At 33.4% G+C, this 24,034-nt stretch overlaps 1 protein-coding gene and 1 long non-coding RNA gene across 2 annotated transcripts; one reads left to right on the top strand and one right to left on the bottom strand.

Annotated features, from left to right (window-relative positions):
* Positions 1-604: 604 nt before the first annotated feature.
* Positions 605-13,248, bottom strand: LOC132722348 (uncharacterized). The gene is made up of 3 exons (XR_009624598.1): positions 12,927-13,248; positions 1,390-1,431; positions 605-949 (listed from the first exon to the last, which is right to left on the bottom strand). It is a non-coding gene; the product is annotated as an uncharacterized LOC132722348 (long non-coding RNA).
* LOC132722347 (oxidized low-density lipoprotein receptor 1-like) lies at positions 9,050-14,859 on the top strand. The gene is made up of 2 exons (XM_060706844.1): positions 9,050-10,388; positions 13,283-14,859. The coding sequence occupies exons 1-2, from the start codon at positions 9,202-9,204 to the stop codon at positions 13,434-13,436; spliced, it is 1,341 nt and encodes a 446-aa protein (XP_060562827.1). The 5' UTR covers positions 9,050-9,201; the 3' UTR covers positions 13,437-14,859.
* The last annotated feature ends 9,175 nt before the right edge of the window (positions 14,860-24,034 follow it).

The raw sequence follows: 24,034 nt of genomic DNA, 5'->3' as shown, positions 1-24,034 counted from the left end.
TATACTAGTGTGCTAAAATTTTGTTCATATTTGGGCAGTGTGACCTAGTTTTTGACCGGAGACAACCCATCTTCTAATTTGACCTAGAAAGCATCAGACAAATTTCCAGAATATTTGGATCAAAACTGCAGCAACTACAGTGTTAACAAGCTTTTTCTATTTTTAGCTCCTGTGACCTAGTTTTTGACCGGTTATGACCCATCTTCGAACTTGACTTAAAAATCATCACAACAACCCTCCTGACAAATTTCCAGAATATTTGAATCAAAACTGCAGCCACTACAGTGTTAACAAGCTTTTTCTCTTTATAGCTGCTCCTGTGACATAGTTTTTGACCGGAGATGACCCATCTTCGAACGAGACCTAGAAATCATCAAAACAACCTTCCTGACAAATTTCCAGAATACTTGGATCAAAACTGCAGCCACTAGAGTGTTAACAAGCTTTTTCCATTTTTAGCTCCTGTGACCTAGTTTTTGACCGGAGATGACCCATCTTCGAACCTGACCTAGAAATCATAAAAAAAAACCTTCCTGACAAATTTCAAGAATATTTGGATCAAAACTGCAGCCACTATAGTGTTAACAAGCTTTTTTCTATTTTTAGCTCCTGTGACCTAGTTTTTGACCGGAGATGACCCATATTTAAATTTGACCTAGAAATTATCAAAACAGCCTACCTGACTGATTTCCAGAATACTTGGATCAAAACTGCAGCCACTAGTGTTAACAAGCTTTTTCTATTTATAGCTCCTGTGACCTAGTTTATGACCCGAGAAAACCCATCTTCCAACTCGATCTGTATGTGAGACAAATATTCTGACAAAGTTTGATGATGATCCAATCACAACTGTGACTGCTAGATTGTTAACAACCCAATTGTTGACGACGCACGATGCACGATTGCCCCATCACTATACCTCACCTTGACAATTTCGTGGTCAGGTGAGCTAAAAACGATCACATCAATATATAGCACATAAAATCATTCTCATGTAATAGGAATAACAACAGTAATAATAACAAGCTGTAAAACTGAGCCTGCAATTTCACAACGCACATGCTTTTTACATAAAGTTATTAAATACAAATATAACAACATATTTGTTTAATCAAAATTAAACTTATTCATACAACATGACATTAACAGCTCCTACCATGGGCCAAAAAAAGCTTTCTATAACATAAGAGACGACGCCGCTCACCGGCGTCACCAATAATATTAATTGACAATATCTTGGCATGTGCATAAAAATTGATCAATCTAACAAATTAAAAAAATAACATAATGAAATAACATAGTTTCGTTTTATATATCAATTTCATCCGTAGCAAATGAATTATTTTATTAATATTGAGTACTATCTCAGTAATAAAATATTATTCTTACCTTATATTAGATTGGAAACCTTGAATAAATCTTAACAGCTTTCTAGAATAATAATAATAAAGATTTTGGAAAATGTAGTTTCGATTTTGCCAACAAAAATAGAACGTACTTTCGTTTCAAAATTAGGTCACGAAAATCGTTTTTTTTTCTTTTCTCATACAAAACTTACCGTAAGTATAGTAGAAGTTAAAGATTTAAAATGAGGAACCTATAAATATATTAAAGGCCCACTATGCCCCGTCCGTAAATGCATCATTTAGTTTCTTAAAAAAATTGTTTTTGATATCTTGTTACAGATTTCAACAATACATACTTGCCATGCACATGCAATGTATTTTACTGTTGTTGTGTTTTTTTGTTTGTTTTTTTTTTGTTTTTGTTTTCTTTTTTGCTGGCAATCAGTACAGTAAAGTATTTTGTATGGAAGTCAAAATACTTATTTGTTTACATTTTGCTACCTTTACGACACATTACTGATTTGCCAATAAACTTTGAAACTTTTAAAAACTGCCATGGAAATATTTACTACATTCGTCAGATACATAATGTGCTTTTCATGCAACATGCACTTAATCCATAAATAGAACACTTTTTAAACGCATGTTTTATCAATAAAAACATTGGATTTTTAAAACATAATGTGCTTTTCATGCAACATGCGCTCAATCCATAAATAGAACACTTTTTAAACGCATGTTTTATCAATAAAAAATTGGATTTTTGAAACATAATGTGCTTTTCATGCAACATGCACTCAATCCATAAATAGAACACTTTTTAAACACATGTTTAACAATTCTCAAGAATGGAGAAAAAATGGATTTTTGAAACAACTACTATGTGCCTTTAACATTTTTATGTCATTTATTTTAAGATACGAGTTTATCAAGTTCATACATGTGTTTATCGGCTATCTAGCAACGGTTTGAAAAAAACTTGGCGAAAACGATGTTTGTCAGAATAAACATTTTTATATATTTCTGTAATCCATATAGTTGGATACTCCCTTTTAACATTTACTTTCGCGAGATTATCAAAATTTGATTCCTTATCTAACTTCCTACTTTACAGATGTTATTTAAGTGACACAAAGAGATGCACCGGCAATTCAAACAGTAAACAGGAGTTCGTTAATATAATTTTTTATACACATGTGTAACTTGCGTTTTGGGCAGCAAAATAAACACCAAAGTGTTTGGGGGGGGGACAACAACACAAACTGCAATGCCAAATCTTTATCTGAAATTTTCTTTTGAAAACGTAGATAAGTGGATAACAGTCAAGGTTACATTGACTGATTTAATATGCACAACAAGTGGTCTGATAAAAACTGTAGATTTTCCCACGATATGCATGTAAATAATGATACATGTAAAAAACAAAATAAGAAAAAAATAATAAAGGAAAGGAAAAAGAGTGCAAGTCTGAAGGTATTTTCACCCTGATCAACGTTATGCACGACGCGTTAAACAACATTTGCAATGCCTGTAACAATGCCACCATAGGTGTGTTTTGTTGTTATTGTTGTTGTTGTTGTTGTTGTTTTTAAAAGCTCGCCTTAAAGGGTCTATGTTAATAGTCCTGTTGATTTCCGATATCGCGCGACATTCAAAACTTTCAAATGTCCATTCACAGTAAACGTAAATCCTGCTACAATGGCATTTATCTAGATTAGAGCACCAAACCTGATTTTTAGCATTGTACAATTAAAATTTGCATAAATGAAATATAATGCTAGTTTGTAAAAGTGTACAATCGAGTCCGCAATTTTCATATAATCTTGTTGTTTTGAATGCTTCCGAGGGATCACCTTTTTTCCAGATTTTTAATATTTCACAAGTGCATTATGGCAGTTGTAAAAAGTTGTCCTATATTTCATTTCAGTGTTGTTATATTTTTCTGGTCCTTAAGGATTTTTTTATTGCAGCATGTAAAGTGTTGAAAATTGAATACCGCTCAAGGGCATGAGGGATGTTGTCCTTATTCATTATCCCTTATGTAAAGACTCAATCAAAAGCAGCGTGTAAATTTCCATGTAGTTTTGTTGTTTTGCTTAGGAGGGATTACCCTTTTGAGATTACAATTGTAACTTGTATGATTAAATTAGATATATAATGCCAGTTTGTAACTTTAAACAATTACAACTTTGTCAAAATTATCGGACCTTTTTATAGCGTACAATCATCTTATCGCACCAAAATCCCGTCGTACACATAAATATTTTGACAACAATACGTAAATATATCTTAGCGCAGAAGTGTTTGCTATGCGGCTAAATAATGAGTACCTACATAAGTTATAAGTAGAAATAGCAACTAATATTCACGATATTGGCTCTAATCTTATTACTTTGTCATGGATCAGTTACTGTCAATTTACCTTCAATAACCTTTTTACTATTGTACCCAAACTTCTATGATTTCGAGGAAATACATGTAGGTCAGAGCCCCATATCATCCACACAAAATTTGCAATTTTTATTGTCAGTGACTGTTACATATTTATAAAATATACTCACACTGAAGTGTGTTTACAGTTTAAAATCCGCCATTGTTCCGTATCGCACCATTTCACCTCGTTTAGAAATGTATCGCACCGCTATACATTGTACATTCGACACCCTGACAATGATAGTTTGTAATAGAAAGAGCATCGAAACACGAGGCCATCTGATCTGTACGAGGGGGGTGGGGGTTGAACAGGATATTTATGTGTATTGATTCGTTACAGACGTTATTACAAGCTAAAAGATTGATGTAGTTTTGTTTTATAAACTTCCAAAATTACAGATTTGAATAAATGAGTAGAAAACCGACCAAAATAGTCACTTGTCAAATCTAAATATATGCACCTATTTCTATATATTCAATAACTTCGTCAAATCAGAACATATAGGGAGCTGAAACCACATAAACGCTGATATAATGAATTGGGATATTCAGATTATTTAAAATAACATACAAACCCACTTACCTGGGCAAAATATGAACGATCGTTATAAATTTACATTTTCGTTTGCTTTAACCAAGTGTGCAACCATTTCAAGTCCTGTCGTCCTGTTGAATGTAGTAATAATAAAATAAAGCTATCAAATATAAAATTGTTGCTACGTAATTTTAGTTTGAATTATGATTACAGATATTTACCGAGGAGCCTCGTTTTGGGAGACGAAGATTTTTGTTGTTGCTAAGAGGTATTGCTGTATTTCTAAAGAGGTTAAATTTACTGTGCAGTGATTCTGTTGTTATAAATAGGTTATTTCTCTGTAGAATCAACAGTATATTTGCTGACGTAAAATATTTGTAATACAGTAATGGACGCTTTCCTTTAAAATTTAGTGCTCGCCAATTTTTTTAAGCCAATCACCGACGAGGATTTTTCAAATTTTCAGGTTTCAAATCTTAATAGAACAGATTTTATATAAACTGGACGTTTTATATCATAAAACGCAAGTGGGCGGAGCTAAGTTTCGAAGAGCGCTAAAGTGAAATATACGCATGTGCAGAGATCTTGAAGTTTACTCCTACTAATCAATATTTATGCATCATTTTTTTCCGTACACGCACATGTATATCGTCACTACCGCATAGAATTAAAAAAAGAGGTTCATTGAAATGAAAACAGGCAAAATAACAGTAAAAATGTTTTATTACTTTCAGAACCAGTATCATTTTATAATTTCCAAATAAAAAGTTCACTTATTCCAACAAAGTATGTACTTTTTATGTAAATATTACAGCCCGTGCCGCCGCAAAACCGAAAGTAGGGTGTTTTTATTAATTTTACATTTATTTTTGACAATATACTGCCATTTGTCCGAAGATGATATGTATATGAACATAATTAATATGTATGATGCATATATGTAATAGTTATAGTTCAGATTTTAAAAAATATGGAATTTATTGCAAGCGTAGCGTAGCGGAGCGCAGCAATAAGTTCTATATTTTTTAAAATATGAACTATAACTGGCTTACCGTTTGACCCACTTTCGTGGAATAAGTCACGTACGAAGTGTCGGTTCTGCGTTTGATGCAATACGAGTCCCGCCCTTACTAGTATAGATTGACAGGCAAACACATGGTCGGAGTGTTACAAAGCCTTGCGGTTTTATGTATTTTACATCAGTAGTCATCATGGAGCAGGTTCACAAGCAACAAAAGACAATAGCTCAGGTAAATATTTTATAAAAAAATATTCTCGAATTCTTGCAATACACTGTATCTAACTTCATCATTATCTGAATGAAAATACAAATTGTAACATGACCAGCGCGCAGCTTTTCTACGCTGTATCGAACCTCAATGTAGATGACATAGCATGGTTAATTTGCCTTAAATGCCGTTGCAATCATTAAAACAAACTTTGAAAATCATATTTAAGTGATTTCTTTGATATTTGCATTTTGCAGGCCGATTTGAAAAGCTTTTGTCATCTGATGACATTAAGAAGAAACAGAAATACAATGCCCAATAATACAACGAAAAACAACAACTGGGCAGTGCACGTCTGGAGGGAGTTTGCTGAAAATCCCAACCTACATCCGGAGACTAAGCAAGAGCCTGGTTATCCTATTCCCGTTCAAATAGAGCAGTTCCGTTCATGTGCAGAAATGGATTTTTGGTTGCAACAATTCATCTGTGAAATCGAAAGGAAAAATGGAGAATTTTATCCTCCAACAACTTTACTAAACATTGCTGCAAGGCTAAAGGGTATCTTCGAAATGAAAAATCCATGCACGTGAACTTTGTTAAAATTGAAGATCCTTTTTTTCTTAAATTCGCAGAATATTGGATCAACGCATGCGCGAGTTGACTATACGAGGGTATATGGGTCGAAGTCAACTGTTAAAAAAGTGGAGTTTTTAACAAAATGTGGAAAAAAAAGTTTGTTATGTTATTATGAAAAATGTTTTTTCTGTATGTTTTTTTAAGACATGTGTTAGTTTCAAACTTTGAGATTTCTCTTATTGAATCATTACATGTCTATGATTTTCAGTCTGTTTAATATAACCATGACGGTATAGGGAATGTACTGTTTCAATAATATTTTTATACATGTAAAAGCTTGGATTTATAAATAACCGTATGAGAAATGCTTTCTTATTTGTTTACTTTATTTGCATGCCATATTCATTGTTTAATCTAAAACTCCGCCCATATTCATAACGTCATATTTCACTACATTACACTAATAGCAAGTTTTCTTTACATTGTACATGGAATCAAAGTAGCCTTGTTTGGAACCAGGTGTACTTATATGAAACTGAATTATCATTATAATTATTTTATTATATATTTATAAATGAAATATTGACAAATATTGATGAAATAAAATTCGTATTTTTATTTTTCTTATTTTCACTGTAAAATTCATATTTCACTGCAGTGAAATATATTTTCCGTATTTTCACTAGTATCTTGCCGGATAACTTTCTTGTTAAATCAGCTAATGCACAAAAATTTAAAGGGAATTCTTCCTATTCATAATGTTTAAAAAGAGAAAAAGTATATAATAAACAGGAAATTCAAGTTTTTTTTTCCTATTAAAACATGATTGATTTTCATCTTGCGGTATGAAAATTATCATATTTCACTTGTGGCCATTGCCACTAGTGAAATATTTATTTTTTATATCACTCGATGAAAATAAAGTTAATTAACCCTGTATTTATAGAAGAAACTTGAATATCATCTATATATTAATTCAATTACAATTTACGAAAGCATTAAATCAATGTATTGAATCAAAGTAGCAGAATATTAGTTGATTTCTACATTATATGATAGAAATGTTTATTATATGGAACCAAAGTAACCAGATGTCCTTATATGAAGCCGAATTATCAATAATATTAATTCATTTTCACAACATATATGATATGAGCCGCGTCATGACAAAACCAACATAATGTGTTTGCGACCAGCATGGATCCAGACCAGCCTGCGCATCCGCGCAGTCTGATCAGGATCCATGCTGTTCGCTTACAAACCGTATAACAAATAGAGAAACTGATAGCGAACAGCATGGATCCTGATAAGACTGCGCGGATGCGCAGGCTGGTCTGGATCTATGCTGGTCGCAAACCCACTATGTTGGTTTTGTCATGACGCGGCTCATATCATTTTATCAATGTTTGGAACCGAACAGTTAATATAATCAATGTATGGAACCAAACAGTTAATATATACAAACATGTTGATTTTCATATTATAGAAATCATATGTCCTTTTATAAACTACTTATCATATAATGTGATAATCAACTCGTATATTGCTTCTTTGGTTTCATACATAGATTAAATGGTTCATATATTGTAGAAATGAAATTTTATATGTAATAAGGATATCTATATATAATAAGGTATAACAAGGACATCTGGTTCCTTACATGGCTACCATATATTGAAGGATTGGTATCATATAATGCCAAAATCAACTTAGATATTGATACTTGATTTCATACACTGACAACTTGACTTTATATATTGAAAAAATGAATTAATATATTGATAATTCGGGTTCCATATATGACTACTTTGGTATCTTATAGTAGTATATAGAATAATTGGCATCATATTTTGAGAAAATCAACTTATATAAAGCTACCTCGGTTTCATAAACTAATTGCATGAATGGTTTCGCATATTATAACTGTAGATTTATATATTGGTTTCCGGTTTGATAAGAAAGTGTTTTCAATTCATATATTATCGAAGTGAATAATTCACATTGAAAAGAACAATATAAGACAGGTATGGCTTTCCATAAACAAGTACTGGTTTATGAAACTTGCGTACTTGCCAAAGATTGGTATAAAGAAAATACATGCTTAACCTTCTTCTTAGAAAACTATGGTAATCCAAGGTATCGTCAATTATTGCTCCAAACCGGATTCCTTCAGATACTGGGATGTTCAACGTATCTCAAACAAGAACCGTATATCTCCTAATATAAGCCCCTTCCCATCGCACTGTTCTATATGTTTTATTTTAATTTATTTTTTTCAGATTCCGTAAGATACTGGGATGTTCAACGTATCTCAAACAAGAACCGTATATCTCCTAATATAAGCCCCTTTCCATCGCACTGTTCTATATGTTTTATTTTATTTTATTTATTTAGATGATACAGATACTTGGCTCCTCTTCTTGATCCAAGCTAGTATACACCATGGCTATTTTTTTTTTTGCAAACCGTACGTCAAAATATTTTTGCATATTATAACGACCTGCATGGTCACGTGTCTTAAACATAAAACTTCTTTTCCGCAATTTTGACAAATTTTAAAAAAGCTCCATAAAGTATCATAATTTTAAAAGGTTATGAAATTCTGTACAAACTTGTCTACACTCCAAGTGTTTTTGGTAGATGACAACGACTTTGGTAAATATATGTCCAGAATAAAATTTAGACGTTTTCTTATTGTCTAAATCATGCAGTTGTACGCATACAACAAATGCAAAATTACTTTCATCAATTTACTGTATGTTTATTTTTTGCCATTGTAAAACATGTTAGTTTTAAATGAATATTAAGTTTCAAATAAATAAAACATGGCGGGTATTGTCCTGACCTGGTAGGGGTTGGGGGATTTTAAGGAGAAATACGGTATGCTGTAATGTTGCCAGGATATATGTCTAAAAAACCAGATAGTATCAAACATTGCTAAACTGCGAACGCTAACTAATAGTTGATTTCTTCTCAAAAGTATATTTGATAGTTTACAACAAGCTGTTATTCTAAGACTAAACGTTTCATTATACTTTAGTATTTTCAAGACTTTTATCTGAAAGTAAACATAAAGAAAACGATGTATAATGTAATGGGAAATACAGTGAAATGCCTCTTATTTTTATCAGGTGTTTTGAAAATAGATGCAAAATCTTTAAGAGGAAGACTTGATATCGTTGAGAAAAGAATGAGCGTTGTTGAATCACGAGTAAGTGCTGACAACGAACTGGCAAAAGAAATGTTTGTGTCATTGCAACAAAATTTCGATGAATTTAACAATTCTATGTTAAATTTCAAGGATCAAATGTGTCCCATAATGAATAAACAGACAGGAAAAAAGGAGCAAAGCAATTCTGCAAAACGTGTTGAACATCTAAAGTCAAGCCAGGTGCTGGTACTATTAGGACTTAAAAGAGAGAAACAATGGACAAGAAATCAAATGAAAAATCTTACTATTCAGTTAACAGAGCATTCAGCTCAGTTAGAAAAACACTTTGAAAACCTAACCGATCAGATTCATTTACAAAATGACCAGTTAACTAAAAGTTACTCGAAGTTCAAAATTGAGATGACAGGCAAAAGTGAAATGGAGAAAAAATGGACAAGAAATCAAGTGGAAAAACTTACGGGTCTAGTGAATGAACAAACTGATCTGCTAGATCAGAACTTCTCAGAGCTTAAAAATGAACTCAAAAATGACAAAGAAGAAATCGAAAGCAATCTAGAAGTGATCAATGCAAAAATTGATGACAAAATCCAAACAAAACTGAGCAAACTGGACGAAATAATCACAAATAATGTTAAAGATATCAAGGAAGTGTCTGCAAAAATTGATGACAAATTCCAAACAAAACTGAGCAAACTGGACGAAATAATCACAAATAATGTTAAAGATATGAACGAAGTGTCTCTAAAGAGTGACACCACAGAGAAGTTGATAAGTAGACAGCAGAGAGAAATAGAAGCTTTAAAAGAAACTCAAGCTAAACTTTTAAATGTTTTAATAAACTATAAATGTCCATCGGACTGGACAAAATATTCATCGTATTGTTATTTGTTTGTTGACGAGGAGAAAACGTTCAGTGAAGCTCGTGCCCATTGTAAGCGTCTAGGAGCAACCTTGCCAGACATTGAAAATGAAGCAGAGAATACTTTTATCCACGGGTTAATAGGACATCGTTCTCGGGGTATTTGGATCGGTTATTCTGACGAGAAGGAAGAAGGTACTTGGATATCAGAAAGAACTGGTCAACCTGCATCATTCACGTACGTATATTTGACAACAATCTAGAGAAAGATTGATCCCTCGCAAGCATTAATCACAATATAATTACATGAAAATTGCAAACTCGGTTTGATTGAGACTGAACATTAGGGATAATAATAAAAAATGTGCAATATCCCTCACGACCCTTTACACCGACTTGAGCGGTACTCAATAATTGATCATCATTTTACTAGTAAAAGTTTACCTTGTACTGTTTTACTTTGTTTCCCCTAGTAATGATTTTTATAGATACAATTACATGTGTAACAAAAAATATCTACGATATGATTGATGATATTAAACAGTCATGCGATAGACTGGGTACTTATAATAAAATTTCTTGCGGTCAGTCATAGACACGGTATATAAAGGTGACCGCTTATTACAGCTAAGACGTCCGCAGTTTCTGACTCATTTCCGATGACGGTTGCCTTGGAAACATGTCGACATCATTTTGTAGATTTTTACATAATGGACATTATGCTCATGTTTTTTAACAGACTGAAAATATCTAAATACTTTTGCATCCATTCTAGTGATGACATGTTTATCAAAACAATTTAGCATTAAATGTTAAACTGAATATTATGGAACGCCGTGACTGTCTTATGTAATCAATGTTTTTGTTATCTTGTGAAACGATGATATTATTTTGTCGTTTGAGCGTGTTAACATGTGCAATTTACATCATGTCTTGTCAAAGGAACATGCTGACTTGTGCAGACAACATGCTAACTTGTCAAAGTATCGTGATGACTTGTGCAAACAACATGTTAACTTTTCAAAGTATAATGATGACTTGTGCAAATGACATGCTAACTTGTCAAAATGTAATGATGACTTGTGCAAACGACATGTTAACTTGTCGAATTATTGTTATGACATGTGCAAACATCATGTTAACTTGTCAAAGTGTCATGATGACTTGTGCAAATGTCATGTTAACTTGTCAAAGTATAATGATGACTTGTGCAAACGACATGTTAACTTGTCGAATTATCGTGATGACATGTGCAAACAGCATGTTAACTTGTCAAAGTATCATGATGAATTGCGCAAACAACATGTTAACATGTCAAATTACCATGATGACAACATGTGAACTTGTCAAATAATCGTAATGACTTGTGCAAATGACATGTTATCTTGTATCATACTGACATGTGAAAATGTACTGTTAACTTGTCAAAGTATTATTATAACTTGTGCAAATGCCATGCTAACATGTCAAAATTCCATGATGACAAGTGTAAATAGCATGTTAACTTGTCGAACTATCGTTATAACATGTGCAACAGCATGTTAACTTGTCCAAGTATCATGATGACTTGTGTAAACGACATGTTAACTTGTCCAAGTATAATGATGACTTGTGCAAATGCCATGCTAACTTGTCAAAATTTCATGATGACATGTGCAAACAGTATGTTAACTTGTCAAATCAACGTCATAACATGTGCAAACAACATGCTAACTTGTCGAAGTATCATGGTGATACGGAAGCTTGTATGTACCCCCGCTATGAAGTCATGAAGTCGTCTCCCTCGACTTGTAGAGCACAACAAGTCGTCAAAATTACGACGACAAGTTTATATATACCATGTCATTTTGACAAAATATATGTCATCATGTCGAGATACGATATCCCGACTTTCATACGTTAATATTTTTGTCGACTAGAAATAACATGGATGTCGACATACATGTTACTTCAAGTCGACAAATTTATTTATGTAAGAAAGTCGGGATGCCGTATCTTGACATGATGACATATATTTTGTCAAAATGACATGGTATATATAAACTTGTCGTCGTAATTTTGACGACTTGTTGTGTTTTATAAGTCGAGGGAGACGACTTCATGTCTTCATAGCGGGGGTACATACAAGCTTCCGTATGGTGACTTGTGAAAGCGACATGTTATCTTGTCAAAATTTCATGATGACATGTGCAGACATCATGTGAACTTGTCAAGGTATCGTGATGACTTGTGCAAACTCCATTCTAACTTGTCAATGTATCATGATGACTTGTGCAAATGCCATGTCAATTAACTTGCCAAATTATTATGATGACTTCTGCAAACAACATGTTAATTTGTCAAAGAATCGTGATGACTTGTGCACAACACATTTTAACTTGTTAAGGTATAATGAGCATGTCATCACGATAATTCGACAAGTTAACATGCTGTTTGCACATATCATCAAGAAATTCTGACAAGTTAACATGTCGTTTGCACATATCATCATGAAATTCTGACAAGTTAACATGTCGTTTGCACAAGCCATCATGATATTTTGACAAGTTAACATGTTGTCTGCACATGTCATAATGATTATTTGACAAGTTAACATGCTGTTTGAACAAGTCAGCATTGTCTGTAGACAAGATATGATGTACATTGCACATGTTAATATGCTAAAATGACAAAATAATAGCATCACTTCAGAAGATAGCAAAAATCTTGATAGCATAAGACAGTCACGGCGTTCCATAGAATATGAACTTATTTTTGTCATTTTATACGTATTCACCTTTATTTTCTCAACTATGCGAAACCATGTGGTAAAGAAATCACTTGTCATGTAGAAAATGTTGCCATGTATTAGTAGAAGGAAGCGACGATAGCTTCTAAGTTAAAAGTTCTGATCCATTTCCAGACTGTATGTAATTGATTAGTCTACGTTTATTCCATTGTGTGTATGTTCTGAAAAAAAAGTTTAAACTTAGTTGTGAATACCAATATAAAACCTATATACAAGGATTACTCTTCTTTAAACTTACATACGCGCTAGTCTGTTTGTGAATTTCATGATCAGTATATAACATCAAACATGAAAATAAGAAAGAAAATTTATTTAGCAAAAGTAAATATTGTTTATATTTTCAGAAACTTTCATACCGGTCAACCCAATGGAGGTACTCGTGAGAATTGTGCTTATATGGAAACGTTTTACCCCAGCAGTCTATGGGGTGACGGTATATGTGACTTTAACGGCACTTTTGTTTGTAAAAAAGATGCCAAGATGGATATTAAGTTTTGAACATCAGTACATATGTTTGTTTCAAGGCTAAGGCTTATTGAACCTTTTTGGTCATTAAAAAGCTTTTTTAGTTTAACTTATTGTACAGTTATAACATGTATGACTTTACAATCTTGCTAGTCTGAATCAACGTAAAAATATAACTTGTATGTTTAAATTATAATACCAGTTTCAATCATTGTACAACTTTTAGCACTGAATTATATAATCTTAGTCTGTAACATTGTGCAATAATAACTTGTATGACTAAATTATAATGCTAGTTTATATCGATGTACATTTATTACCCGTATAAATAAATTATAATACCATTTTGAATCATTGTGCAACTTTTAGCACTGAATTTTATAATGTTAGTCTGTAACATCGTGCAATAATAACTTGTATGACTAAATTATAATACCAGTTTATATCGATGTACAATTATAAGCTGTATGACTAAATTATAATGTTAGTTTGTATCATTGTACAATATAAGCTGTATGACTAAATTATAATGCTAGTTTATATCGATGTACATTTATAAGATGTATGACTAAATTATAATGTTAGTTTGTATCATTGTACAATTATAAGCTGTATGACTAAATTATAATGTTAGTTTATATCAATGTAAAATTATCAGCTGTATGACTAAATTATAATGTTAGTTTATATCATTGTAAAATTTTAACTTGTGTGACCGAGTCTTTGTTCATTCATTTTCAGTCATTACATGTATATGTCTCTTTGACTTGTAATGAGAAAACTTTTTCATTTTCTACCGTTGGTATCATTAAAACAGCTCAATTATTTAAAGACATGTACATGTATAGGTTTTATCAATAAATGAATCCGGATTGTGAAAAAGTCAAAATTTCATTCGACAAGGCCTGTGTTCGCGGGCAGCTTATTGTACTTTTCTCAGTGCTTAATATTTAAAGATCCTGTAACACAATTTTTTCATGGTTTTATTTTATAAATATGATGCTCAAATTAAGATTTGTCAATATTGTAAGTTCCAATAAGCATTATTTATAAAGATGTTACCGAATTTAACATTTCATATAAGTAAAGAGAGGTAATTAGAAATTGATTTTCTATAAATTCTAAGTCAAATTTTCCAATAAGAAATTAATGCATATAACTTATTAATTAAATATAATGTGCACAAATATTTGGAGTACAAATTTTACATATTCTTCAATGTTTGACAATTGTTTTATTTGCATAATTATTTACATATTTAATTTTTTGCAAGTGTGGTACACACACAGTAGCAAGATCAATCGCAAAACATACAGGATCTTTAAGTAAAAGGAACGTAGCAAAGGGGCATAATTCTGCAATGTGTGAATGCATTTAATTTTTGTATAGATATTGTCAAGTTCGAAAAAACACCTCATTTGTAACACGCTTTATGGAAATAAAGATATAAAATGAGGGTTTAGTTTTGTGTTGTTATTAAAGTATAGTATGAAATACACTCATAATTTTTGGTAAATTTTTAACAACATATTTATTGGCTTTATTCTAAATTGAAATAGTTAATTATAAGGCTTGCTTACTGCATAATAAAAAAGTAATAATTATAATTTAGAAATTTGTATGGTTTGTGAAAGAAAACGGAAGTTGAGATATGACTCTCTCTTCTGTTAAGTCCACGGCAAACTTGGTATAAGTTTTCATTATCACGATGTGACGGAGATTATCCTAAAAAATTATTTTATGAAAATTTACGCTCCATTTTGTATTGGATTTTGTTTTTACCCCCGTGAACCTTTTAGTTAAGGTCCATTTATTTAGTGTTTTACCTCGCAACACTGTAAAAGTAATAGCCTAATTAAGGCGCGAACTGCTTGTTTTTTCTCTCTCCATAATGCCACACCTTTACGCCTTGGAAAAAGACATCGTCCTTCAAGTTTTCTCGAGGTCTCTTTGAAAAGTTTATTATTTGGGTATAAAGTTAAAGAAGACGATGTCCAGTTTTACCTTGGTGCTCTTAACATTTTTAAAGAACAAATGGAACCTTAATTTAGTAATCCCCGATTTCCGAAAAGCTAGTTAAAAACAGTTTCCTCAGAATTCAAAGTCCCAGGCGGACTTAAACCGGCAGTGCTGGAAGTAAATGGCATTTTCCACTCGGCCATGGACGCCCCTTCATTTAGGTCCAGTTTTCAAACTAGAACTACGCGAGTCAGATTTGTCGCCTTGTAAACAGTATAGCTGTAAATAGGCATTTTCTTCTTAAATAAAGGTCTTTCAAAGTACATGTACCTTTAACTTTAGTGGCATTTGAACTGATAGTAACAATATTACATCAGGATTAATAAACTGTTATATTATAACAAATAAAAATACCATGGAAAAATGTTACACTGACAGATCAAATGGAGGACTCTGTATTGGATTCTTAAGCACTACACTTCAGGTCAAGTAAAAAAGCTTACATACCAAATTTGGAGTCAAACTTAAAGTGACCAAGTTATGCTCTGGACAAGATATTAAGTAAGAAAATTAACAAAGGGCAATAACTCGAAAATCATGAAGTGCAGAGAAAAAGTTCTTGTGCACTGCACTTCTTCTCAATGAGATCTATCATCCTATGAAGTTTCAAGTCAATAGCTTTTATTGTGTAGGAGAATTGGCCCGAACAAAAGTAAAGTATCATAATTAACAAAGGGCACTAACTCTAAAGTCATGAAGACTAAAGAACAGAGTACAAGTTCTTGTGCACCGCACTTCTTCTCAATGACATCTAACATCTTATGAAGTTTCAAGTCTATAGCTTTTATACTTTAGGAGAAATGGCCCGCACAAAAATAAAGTATGAATATTAACAAAGGACAATAACTCAAACAAGAGGGTCATGATGGCCCTGGGGTCGCTCACCTGTACATAGACCCCAGGGCGGGGCCAGTTTAAACCAAAGGGCTTTTATTTGAACAAACTTGGAAGACACCCATTAGAAAATGTTTCATGATGTTAAGTTTTTACTATACACAAATAATGAAAAACAATGACTTTTGCCACCCTCCTCTCTCCCCCTGGCAGGGCCAATTTTAACCCAAGGGCTTTTATTTGAACAAACTTGGTAGACACCCATTAGAACATGTTTCATGCTAAATATCTTAGCTCTAGCTCTTTGGGTTCTTTAAAAGAAGATTTTAAAGTTTTTAATTACTATATGCAATATAGGGAAAATCAATGACCCCCTGGGGCGGGGCCAATTTTGACCCCAGCGCTTTTATTTGAACAATCTTGGTAGACACTCACTAGAAGATGTTTCATGCCAAATATCTAAGCTCTAGCTCTTTGGGTTCTTTAGAAGAGGATGTTTAAAGTTTTTTCTTTTGGTTGCCATGGCAACCAGAGTTCTGCATGGAATGGAATTCTTTGAACATCTTTGTTAAGGTTTCACACAAGGAACATCCCTGTGAAGTTTCATTATGATCTGCCTTATGGTTTCAGAGGAGATGTCGTTTGAAAAGTGTGAACGGACAACGGACGACGTACGACAGACGAAGAGTGATCCTAATAGCTCACCCTGAGCATATGCTCAGGTGAACTAAAAATAAGAAATGTATTGGTTCTTGTGCACTGCACTTCTTCTTAATGAGATCTATCATCCAATGAAGTTTCATGTCCATAGCTTTCATAGTTTAATGGCCCGGACAAAAATAAAGTAAGAAATTTAACAAAGGGCAATAACTCAAAAATCATGGCGTACCGGTTTTTGTGCACTGCCCTTCATATCAATGAGATCTGTCATCCTATGAAGTTTCATGTCCATAGTTTATGAGAAATGGCCTGGACAAAAATGAAAGATGAAAATTAACAAAGGGCAATAACTCAAAAAATAAGAAATGTAGAGTAGCAGTCTTTGTGCACTGCACTTCTTCTTAATGAGATCTATCATCCTATGAAGTTGCAAATCCATAGCTTTTTTAGTTTAGGAGAAATGGCCCTGACAAAAATAAAGTATGAAAATTAACAAAGGGCAGTAACTAAAAAATTAAGAAGTGCAGAGTACAGATTCTTGTGCACTGCACATCAGGTCATTAAAAGAAGCATGCATACCAAGTTTGGAGTCAATCAATTTTTTGCTTTTCTTAAAAGCCTGTAACTTGCAATACATGTTCTTGTTTACTATCAAGGACAGGTAAGTCTGCCAAGCACTTTTGTTGAGTTATCCCCCCTTTTCATATTTACTTTAATTATTCAACACTGGCCATAGCTTTCGCAGAAGCGGTGGGCCAATTGCAGTGGCAGTGTCGCAGATGCCATGGATAAACAGGAGCTGTCACAAGAGACAACATTTTTAAGTTCCAATAGTTAAATACTAGAGACAGTTTAGGAAGTCAAAACTATGAAAGAAAAATCATTTATGATATAAATATCTCTCTGTATCAGTATCAAGAAAACACTCAAATGTTCTATATTTTTACACAACATAATACGCATATGACCTTTTCAATAAATGTTAAAAAAATATTTCTATGCTTTCATGGAAAAGAAAAAAAGAAAAGCAAATTGAAATCTGAAGTACAAAATAATAAGAGCAAAAAGAATTTGAAGTTTTTTTTAAGAAATATTATAAGTTCAAAAAGGAAATAGCTCTCGAAAAAAGATGCTAGAGTTATAAATCTTGTCATGCATGATGTGAGTAATGACAAAGAAAAATTAATTATCTTCAGTCTAGAGTAGATACCATAAATTTTTTTATAACAACAAAGCTAATACTAAAAAAAATTCAATTTACAAATAAGATAATCTTTCAAAAAAGAAATGGAGATAATTCTGGGAATACAGGAGCTTGGCCTTTATAACTCTTATCCATATGATAAGAAGTTATAGTAAAACAAGAACCGGTTGAACCGGGTGATGCTCCCCGAGAAGGTTCTGGACACAGGAAAGTATAAAAAAAATGAACAAAGGGCAATAACTCCAAAATTAGACCAGGCTTTGTTTAGGTTCTTGAAGCGTTGCAGTTCTATCCAATTATATCTAGCTACCTACAAAGTTTCATGTTGATATCTCTAATAAGTTTTTAAAAGTAATGTCCAGGAACAAAAGTCAAAAAGTAAAAATAAACAAAGGGCAATTACTTCAAAATAAGGCAAGGCAGAGTAAATGATTCTTAAGCACTGCACTTCCACCCAATGAGACCTATCTATCTACAAAGTTTCATGTTGATATCTCTTATAATTTTAGAGTAAATGTCCCACACAAAGTTCAAAGTGTCAAAATGAACAAAGGGCAATAACTACAAAAGTAGGCAAGACAGTGTTACAGTTCTTGTGCACTGCAAACTTACTCAATGAGATCTATCTACCTACAAAGTTTTATGTTGATATCTCTTATACATTAAGAAATATGTCCCGGACAAAGTTCAAAGTGTAAAAATAAACAAAGGGGGATAATTAAAAAATTAGGCAAGGCAGAGTTAAGGTTCTTGTTCACTGCACACCTACTCAATGAGATCTATCTACCTACAAAGTTTCATGTTGATACCTCTTATACTTTTAGAGTTATGTCCCGGACAAAGTTCAAAGTGTAAAATAAACAAAGGGGGATAATTCAAAAATTAGACAAGGCAGAGTAACGGTTCTTGTGCAGTGCACACCTACTCAATGAGATCTATCTACCTACAAAGTTTCATGTTGATACCTCTTATACTTTTAAGAGTTATGTCCCGGACAAATTTCAAAGCGTAAAATAAACAAAGGGGGATAATTCAAAAATTAGGCAAGGCAGAGTTACGGTTCTTGTGCACTGCACACCTACTCAATGAGATCTATCTACCTACAAAGTTTCATGTTGATACCTCTTATACTTTTAGAGTTATGTCCCGGACAAAGTTCAAAGTGTAAAATAAACAAAGGGGGATAATTCAAAAATTAGGCAAGGCAGAGTAACGGTTCTTGCGCACTGCACTTCTACTCAATGAGATCTATCTACCTACAAAGTTTCATGTTGATACCTCTTATACTTTTAGAGTTATGTCCCGGACAAATTTCAAAGTGTAAAATAAACAAAGGGGGATAATTCAAAAATTAGGCATGGCAGAGTTACGGTTCTTTGTGCACTGCACTTCTACTCAATGAGATCTATCTACCTACAAAGTTTCATGTTGATACCTCTTATACTTTTAGAGTTATGTCCCGGACAAAGTTCAAAGTGTAAAATAAACAAAGGGGGATAATTCAAAAATTAGGCAAGGAAGAGTTATGGTTCTTGTGCACTGCACTTCTACTCAATGAGATCTATCTACCTACAAAGTTTCATGTTGATACCTCTTATACTTTTAGAGTTATGTCCCGGACAAAGTTCAAAGTGTAAAAATAAACAAAGGGAAATAATTCAAAAATTAGGCAAGGCAGAGTAACGGTTCTTGTGCACTGCACTTCTACTCAATGAGATCTATCTACCTACAAAGTTTCATGTTGATACCTCTTGTTGTTTCAAAGTTATGTCCCGGACAAGAAAAGGGGACGGACGGACGGACGGACGGACGGAAAGACGGACGGACGGACGGATGGACGGACGGACGGACAAGGCGGCGACTATATGCTCCCCCGAAATTTTTTCGGGGAGCATAAAAAATACATTTGTTAATATAAATTCCAAGTTCAAGGGGGAATAATTCTGGAAATAGTCACGCTAGAGTTATGAACCTTGTCACATATGATGTGAGTTGTGATAAGAAATATATATTTGAACTTATATGTTCTATCTATAGTAAGTTATATGAAACTAGTTGTATTTTACTGTACAAAAACTTTACACCAACGGTATGCAGAATATGTCAATAAGTACTTGGTGTAGTAAAGGTAAAAAAAAGCAGAGATGCAAATAAAATAGGGCAACAAATTCTAACTCCATGATACAGTAGGGCTGTCATTGATGTGCCCACAGTTACACGCTTAAACATATTCATTTCGATTTTCATTTGTAAATGTCTGCGATACTTTTTACCATTAAAAGATCCTGTATGTTTAATTTATAAGGATGTGTTCAACAACATTTAAGATCCTGTAACACAACTTTTTTTTGGTTTTATTTCATTAATATAATGCTCATATTAAGATTTGTCAATATTGTAAGTTCCAATAAGCATTATTTGTAAAGATATTACAGAATTTATCATTTCATGTAAATAAAGGGAGGTAATTAGAAATTTATTTTCTATAAATTTAAAGTCAAATTTTCCAATAAGAAACTAGAACTGCCACTATCATGGCGTGAATACCCCAGCATACCACTTTGTCAGAATCAACAGTGGCCATTTAGAGCTCAAGGACAACCTCCCTGCCAAATCTGAGGTTACTAAGCCAGTGCATTGCTAAGTTATGTATTCTACATGCTTCAAATGTGAAAATGTCAAAATCAATACATTGCGGACAGGACATTCTTTAGCAATTGAGAAGAAAAGCTTTTTTTTGTCAAGGTCCCTGTGACCTTGACCTTTGACCCAGTGACCTCAAAATCAATAGGGGTCACCTTATAGTCATGATCAACATCCATGCCAAATATGAAGACTGTTGGTCAAAAGAATCTTAAGTTAATGGGTGGACAAACTTTTTGAAGTCAAAGTCCCTATGACCTTGACCTTTGATCCAGTGACCTCAAAATCAAAAGGGGTCATCTACTAATCATGATCAACATCCATGCCAAATATGAAGATTGTGGGTCAAAGGAATCTAAAGTTATTGACTTTTTGAAGTCAAAGTCCCTGTGACCTTGACCTTTGACCTCAAAATCAATAGGGGTCATTTACTAATCATGACTAACCTCCTTTTAAATATGAAGAATGTGGGTCAAATGAATCTTAAGTTATTGGGCGGACAAGCTTTTTGAAGTCAAGGCCCCTGTGACCTTGACCTTTGACCTGGTGACCTCAAAATCAATAGGGGTCATCTTCTAATCATGACTAACCTCCATGCCAAATATGAAGACTGTGGGTCAAAGGAATCTTAAGTTATAGGGCGGACAAGCTTTTTGAAGTCAATGCCCCTGTGACCTTGACCTTTGACCTGGTGACCTCAAAGTCAATAGGGTCATCTACTAATCATGACTAACCTTCATGCCAAATATGAAGACTGTGGGTCAAAGGAATCTTAAGTTATTGGGCGGACAAGCTATTTTAAGTCAAGGCCCCTGTGACCTTGATCTTTGACCTGGTGACTTCAAAGTCGATAGGGGTCATCTACTTATCATTACTAGGCTCCATGCCAAATATGAAGACTGTGGGTCAGGTGAATCTTAAGTTATTTGGGGGACAAGCTTTTTGAAGTCAACCCCTGTGACCTTGACCTGGTGACCTCAAAGTAAATAGGGGTCATCTACTAATCATGACTTACCTCCATGCCAAATATGAAGACTGTGGGTCAAAGGAATCTCAAGTTATTGGGCGGACAAGCTTTTTGAAGTCAAGGCCCCTGTGATCTTGACCTTTGACCTGGTGACCTCAAAATCAATAGGGGTCATCTACTAATCATGACTAACCTCCATGCCAAATATGACGACTGTAGGTCAAAGGAATCTTAAGTTATTGGGCGGACAAGCTTTTTGAAGTCAAGGCCCCTGTGACCTTGACCTTTGACCTCAAAATCAATAGGGGTCATCTACTAATCATGACTTACCTCCATGCCAAATATGAAGACTGTGGGACAAAGGAATCTCAAGTTATTGGGCAGACAAGCTTTTTGAAGTCAAGGCCCCTGTGACCTTGACCTTTGACCTGGTGACCTCAAAATCAATAGGGGTCATCTACTAATCATGAATAACCTCCATGGCAAATATGACGACTGTAGGTCAAAGGAATCTTAAGTTATTGGGCGGACAAGAAAAAACCGCCGGACGGCCGGATGGACAAGCTGATTCCAGTATACCCCCCTTACAACTTTGTTGTGCGGGGGTATAATAAATGCATATAACTTATTGATTACACACTTATAATGTGCACAGATATTTGCAGTACATTTTACATATTCTTCAATGTTTGAAACTTGTTTTATTTGCATAATAATATACATACAGTGTATATTAATTCTTGTAAGAGTGGTATACACACAGGTACAATATCAATTACAAAACATACAGGATCTTTCAGTGAAATTTTATATATGTATATAAATATTCTTCTAAAACAATTTCTAAACATCCAAGGATATGTTAAATATGTACTGCAATGTTTGTGCGCATAATAAGTAATCATTAAAATATATGCATTCATTTCTTATTTATGATACAAAACCATATATAAAAGTTTAGTAACGAAATGACCACGCTCCATGTACATCGTATCTTATCAGAAAATCCTGTAAATATGAATTTTATCAATTCAAACTGATTTATTCCAACTAAAAACGAGATAAGATAGAGATTTTTAGGCTATCAACAATGTAACTTATCGATTGTGACTAAATACTTTTTTGGTAAAGTTGATTTCCTTTGATCTTTCAAAAGAGCAAAATAGGGATACAGAGCAGAAAATTGGTGCCGACTCCTCTCGCGAAAAGACCTGAACATTATTTGTACCTGTATTAAAAATAGAAAGTAAGTAATCATTAAGCACCTCAAATACAGGGTATAGTACACTCAGAGGCACTTATAACCAGACATTTTTCGGTGTAAGTTGGTTATTTGTGAACGGATTTTGTTCAGTTTTTGAACATACAGAATTCAACATATCATACTTATTTCCTAGAATTTTATTTCCAATTCATTTACAAGAAAATAGAGAAAAATAACAAAACAAATAGGTTACTGCAAAATGAAAAATCACAAAATGACTGTTAATATAATAGCACAATGAAAAGTCTAAATCCAACTGATTCTGTACATGTATAATAACCAATTCTAATACTTTTTGTAGTGTAAACACCTATCTCATGGTTATGACGTAGTGAAGGCTTGTGGGATATTTCTTCATCCCTGAATAAGGGCTTCCTCGAGTTCCAGCAACTCCTGCATTCCAAGTCACCAGATCTAAACATCAAACTTGTCGATTGAATTGAACAGGCGTGTGAGAAAGCGGCCAAAAGCTCCTGGCTATTTGCTGGAACTCGAGCAAGCCCTTATTTAGGAATAGAGAACAGTGAGGCAGAGGTGTTACACTTTGTTATAGGCAACTGGGAGGACATACAAAATGATAGAACTGGTAAACATACAAATTTAATGGGATTCAGAGACTGTTCATTGTGTTACAATTTTTACAGTCATTCTGTGACTCTTCACTCTTCAGTAGCCTATTTGTTTTGCTATGTTTTCTTTTTTTGTATCGATGAATTGTAAATACAATTCCAAGTAGTAAGTATGATATGATGAATTTTGTTAAGTCCAAATTTGAACAAAATCTGTTCACAAATAACCTATTTATACAAAAAAATGTCAGTGTCGGGTGACAGTGCCTCTGAGTATATAGTACATAGAAGTACCATCGCTTGACCGGTATGGTTTTGGTTTTTAAATTTTAGCAATCGTGAACACGTTAACAAAAAATTGTAAACGTGGGAGCTCTAGCTGTCATTGATGAAAAGTTCATCAGCAGCAAAGTACATGTATTGACAAGTTATAAATACATCATGTCATCTGTGAAACATAATTGAAATGAA

This window comes from Ruditapes philippinarum, unplaced genomic scaffold (genome assembly GCF_026571515.1).
Source record: "Ruditapes philippinarum isolate M1 unplaced genomic scaffold, ASM2657151v2 ctg335_1_1_1_1, whole genome shotgun sequence".
NCBI classification, from domain to species: Eukaryota; Metazoa; Mollusca; class Bivalvia; order Venerida; family Veneridae; genus Ruditapes; species Ruditapes philippinarum.
Note: the sequence above shows the minus strand (reverse complement) of the source record. Positions and strands in the feature narration are given on the sequence as shown.